Source organism: Trypanosoma grayi (genome assembly GCF_000691245.1).
Source record: "Trypanosoma grayi strain ANR4 Tgr_1115_V1, whole genome shotgun sequence".
Classification (NCBI taxonomy): Eukaryota; Euglenozoa; class Kinetoplastea; order Trypanosomatida; family Trypanosomatidae; genus Trypanosoma; species Trypanosoma grayi.
In genome coordinates this window covers 1-5,090 of record NW_008826734.1, presented here as the reverse complement: position 1 = coordinate 5,090, position 5,090 = coordinate 1, and the positions used below count along the sequence as shown (strand labels likewise).

General features: G+C 54.0%; 1 protein-coding gene across 1 annotated transcript; it reads left to right on the top strand.

Annotated features, from left to right (window-relative positions):
* Positions 1-1,792: 1,792 nt before the first annotated feature.
* DQ04_11151000 (ATP-binding protein cassette protein subfamily A, member 8) lies at positions 1,793-2,329 on the top strand (the record flags this gene model as incomplete). Its single annotated transcript, XM_009316454.1, has 1 exon — positions 1,793-2,329. One exon carries the CDS (start codon positions 1,793-1,795, stop codon positions 2,327-2,329), a length of 537 nt encoding a protein of 178 aa, XP_009314729.1.
* Positions 2,330-5,090: the final 2,761 nt, after the last annotated feature.

Here is a 5,090-nt window from a genome sequence, read left to right as displayed (position 1 = left end):
TGAATGTTATATTGCGTACAGCCACCTTGCCATTCGGGTACACCTTGCGGAGATTAAGAACAGTCGCCACGCCCTCATCCACACCCTCCTCCGCAGCCTCGTACACAGCGATCTGCTCATCCTCAACATCAGAGTCACACGCCACATTCCCATCTTCGAACACCACGTTACGATGATAAGAAGACCGCCTCCACCACGTTCGTCGCGTTGGATGATCAATGAAGAGCACCAGCATCACAAAGATGGGAAACTCAGCCGCGAGAAACAGAATAGGGTAGCCCGTCACATCGCCGCTGAATGCGGAGTCCGAAGCCCCCAGGGCCTTGCTCTCCCTAAAGTGTCCGAGGTTGATGATCCCCTCTCCAATGCAGTAAGTCGGTATGAGACGAAAGGGCCAGCGGAGATCATTGGAAACATCGCTCGTTTTCTCAAGAAGTGACAATATGAACACCACCATCACCAGCAAGAACCCAGTCACGAAGCCCAGCGCCATCACAACCGTCTGCGCTGTTGAGTGCTCGTTGAAGAGGAAGCTGATCATGTATCCGGCGGCAGTGCTTGTCAGGCCGTAAACCAGCAGAAGGGTAAAAAAGGGACCAAACGTGTCACTCCCCACGTACTCCTGGCGTCTAAATATCACAAAGAGTATGACCACAAGAAGAATTGACGTGATGTATGCTACGATGTCAAAGAGAAAGTTCGTGCCCCAGTAGATGTAGAAGCGCAGCCCGGCGATCCTCTGCAGGTGGAGAGAGCCGCACTCCCGCTCCTTCACCACCCACGCAACAGGGTTGGACGGCAAGAAGGTGAATGGTATCATGATGATTGCACCCATCATGATGAGCCGGAGGGCATTAGAAGAATCAGATGCACCCTGGAGAATACCCACAGACCAAGACACGTTAGCCGAGTCACCTGCCACCCCCTGCAGCAGCAGTTGATAAAACGCCGCCAACGTGACACCGACCTGGTGCAGAGCAGAGGTGTTGTGCAGCATGACGACAGGGTTCATCATTCCAGACTCTCGATAAAGGTCACGGTCAATGCACGAAACAGCGGCGTACCGCGGCATGGTATGCGTGAACCACGTATCGACACCGTAGTTACCGAGGTCCTCTGCGTTCCTCAGATGGGTCTCGTTAATAACCACGTTGGGCATTTGAGGATTCGCGCCCCAAACCTCATCACAGTGCGCTGTGTCCACCAAGGTCACGTCCTTGTAAATGTCGAACGACAGCGGGAGCAACGGGTCCGTCGAAACCCTTACGAGACCGAGCAACATCGCCACCAGCACACACACTACTGGGCAAACAACTTGGAAGCACTGCATTCGGCGGTCTCGCACAGCGTTGTTCCACCGCTTTATCATCGTTGCCTTAAACTGCGACATCGCCATTGAGTCGGTTCTTACACAGTCCCACAGAAACGCAAAATCATCATCAAAGTACGGTATTTCGTTCGTGCCCCCCGACACGCGAAGAAACACCTCCTCAAGAGTCGTGGCAGAGAGGGAGTACCCCCGCACCCCCGCACCGCTGCTTGCCTCGATGTTGTCAAGCAAGTATGGAAAGCTCAGAGCCTCAGCAAGCGGAAGGCGGAACGACACCTCACCTCCAGTGCGGCTCAGGAGTTCCGCACCAGGAACACTTGAGCACACCAGTTCATCGATCAGTTCAAAGTCACCTGTAGGACGCATCGATATCGCAAGGTTGTAACCCAGTCCCAGCCGCGACTTCAGGAAGAAGCTGCTGCCAGAGCACTGCAGGCGGCCCTCGCTCATGATACCGATACGATGGCCCAGCAGGTCCGCCTCGTCCATGTAGTGTGTCGTCAGCAAGATCGTGTGCGAGAACGACATGCGCTTCAGCAGCTCCCACGTGTGGCGACGGGCACCAACGTCCATGCCGGCGGTCGGNCCATCCACCATGATCGCAACGCGATGCGCCAGCGCCTCCACCTCCTCCAGGTGGTGCGTCGTCAGCACAACAGAACAGTTGTCGGCCACCGCCTTTATTGCGTTCCACAGCCCGCGGCGCGCAACAGGGTCCATGCCGGCGGTCGGTTCGTCGAGGAACACAAGGCGGCTCTCGCCCACGAACGCAATACCAACGGACAGCTTCCGCTTCTGCCCACCGGAAAGGAACCGCGACAGGGAGTGTTCCTTGTCTTTAAGACCCACAGCCTCCAACATCTGCTCGACTGCCACATCTTGTTCATCCCTCGTCAGGCCCTTGATCGACGCGTAGTAGCACAGGTGCTCGCGGCACGTCAGCTCGGGCCACAGGATATTGTGTTGCGGGCAGAACCCAATCTGCTGCCGCACCTGTGACAGCTGGTGCCGCACCGACAACCCATACACGTAGCAGTCGCCACCGTCAGGCTCCACCATCCCCGTCATCATGTTCATCGTCGTCGACTTCCCGGCACCGTTGTGGCCAAGCAGCACAGAGATCTCCCCCTCACGCATGCTCCAGTACAGGTTGTCCACAGCGACAAATTTGGTGCCGCTCCGCCGATACACCTTGCGAAGCCCCGACAGCACCACAGCCGTCACACCTCCAGCGTCGTCGTCCAACTCCTCAAAGACGCCGTCCGTCGCCCGTCCGTCGGGGCCACCCTCATGCACCGAATGGCCGCCAAAGCACCAGTGAAAAGGGTCGATGATAAAAAAGAGCGGATGCTTCGGCGTGCCCCAGTCCTTCGGCAGCACCGCGTCAAAGTACAGCATGAGAACGATGTACAGGAAAAAATCCAGAGTCAGCATCTCCAGCAGGAGAGCAGTGTTAGGATTGTGAGCCTTGCTCGTGAAATCACCGGCACTAAAGCCACGAGTAGCCTCAGCCGCCAAAACGTTTTGAAGCACGGAAACAAACGCTGAGGGAGACAAAAGCGCCAGCACAATCGTGACAGTGCTGTTCGACTTCGGCATTGCGAGGTTGGGGATCGCCAGTATGAAGTAGATGATCGGGGCAAGAAGCGACGCCAGGCGGGCTTTGCCAAAGAAAGACGATATGAGTCCTGCAAGCGGAACAGTCGTCAGTGCAAAGACGAAGAAGACAAGAAAGACGACGAACACGTTGCTTTGCGTCACATATGTGCACTTCAGCAGAACGCTTATAAGAACGCACACGACAAAGTCAACGGCGATCGGTCTCACAAACCACGACACGTACAGCACACTGCTCCTCACACCCATTATAAGCATCGCCTCGCGGAGGCGAAGTTCCTTCTCAAGCACAATCATCTTCGTTCTGTAGGACACAGTGTACAGGAATGCGAGAGCAAATATCAGTGGCAGAATCTGGCGGGCATATATTAGGAGGGGTGTCTGATGGTAGTCCACAAAGGCTTGTGACGCAATGTAGTGCGTGGTGTTGATAGCAGCGGAGGGATAGTAGCTGTTGAAGTGGTACTCCGAAATCAGTTTCTGCAGGGTTAGATACCCAGAGACGGCGTACATCTCCGCTCTGTCAAATTGAAAGCCACCCGGGTACGCATCCGCGACAACCTCGTCGAGGTTTGGCAGCGCGTTGGCACTGAGGTATATTCTGGCGTCAAGAATGGTGGGATCGAACCGCACCACATGCACAATGCCCCAAGTCTTGGAACTTTCCCGAGCCGCCTCCTCTGCCTCCTCCAGCGTGGCAAAAACACTACCTTCGACATCGGCGAAGTACACGGAATCCTTCTTGAAATGATTTATGATGCCGTTGATGGTTCCAGGGTCACCGACAAAGTGCAGCAGGCCCGAGCATTGAATGGCGGACTCACGCGTGTTGGGAACTATGCCAGAAATCGATGGTCCTCCCTTGTTGAGCTTGCGCGCCAGCCACTGGAACATAATAAGGGAATCAAGTGTTGGAATAATGACGAGGAAGCCAGTGAAGGAATTCAGAAAACCCTGCACCAGGGCTGGTAAACCAATAACTTCATAAACACAGATGCCTTTATACGGCAACGTACTCTCGTCTCCAGAGCAGTCCACGGTTTCCATGGATTCACAAGTCTTCAGCCCAGGCACCCCGCCTTCCGCCTTGGAGCACACGTACGTCTTGTACAGCGCCGGGTCAAGCCACGCGGAGAGGTCGGAATAGTCCACAAAGTTTCTCTCGGAGTAAAAGTCAGTGCCCCACAAAGACCACAGAATCAAGGTGACGATGACGAAGATAAGCGGGACCAACAACTCCAAAAGAAGTTCACCCTTCCGCCGCATACTCTGGCGAAACACTCGCTCAACGAGCGCCAGAAACTGATCCTTGAACGACGCCTCCAGCACAGCGTACGTAGAGAACGCGGTAGAAGTCTCAGTCCATTGCTCCTCCGGCATAAAGTCTAGCTCACGCCACTCAATCGCGCCACTACCCCACTTCGGTCCGCCTTCTACCGAGTTTTCCATCTCGTACCCATCATCATCGAAAGTTTCGGGAGACTCTTCGTCCCATGCCGCATCCAACGCATCCTCCTCCTCTTCAAAGTCTTCTTCATCTACCAAGGCGCTCCCGAGTTCACCTGACTGTTCCACCCAGTAATCATCATCTACAAAGGACATGTGGAAACGAGAGTTATCCGCGGTTACCGTCTGCGCGACCCACAAAGCTGTTAGAGTCCTGCTACACACAGCTGCTGCCAAAGAATAAAATCTACTCGTTACCTAACACCCCCAAAAAAAAACCAGATACGAATATAGAGACAAATGGAAAAAAATACGGCAGCTGAAGCAGTTGTCTACAACCAAACATTATACATTTGCTATTCAGATCGAGACCCAACACATAGACTTACAACACAACCCGTTTACAAACGAAATAGGAGCCAATGCACAAAAAAGGGAGGCGCTGAAATATTCATCTAACCTGCCCAACGTCCGGGACACAGGGTTGGTGTGAGTAGGTGCTCAATCTTCTCACTTTGCGCCAGCTCCCGCACGCATACGACACAAAAATCTCCATATCAAAAGAAAAACTAGGTCATGCATTTCAGCAGCCAGCAAAAAAAAAGCAATTAAAAAAACCACGCAAGTCGCCGCTCACAGAGCAAAGGGCTTGTTTAAGCAACGGCACTCTTCGGAGCGCACACCCACACACAGAAGC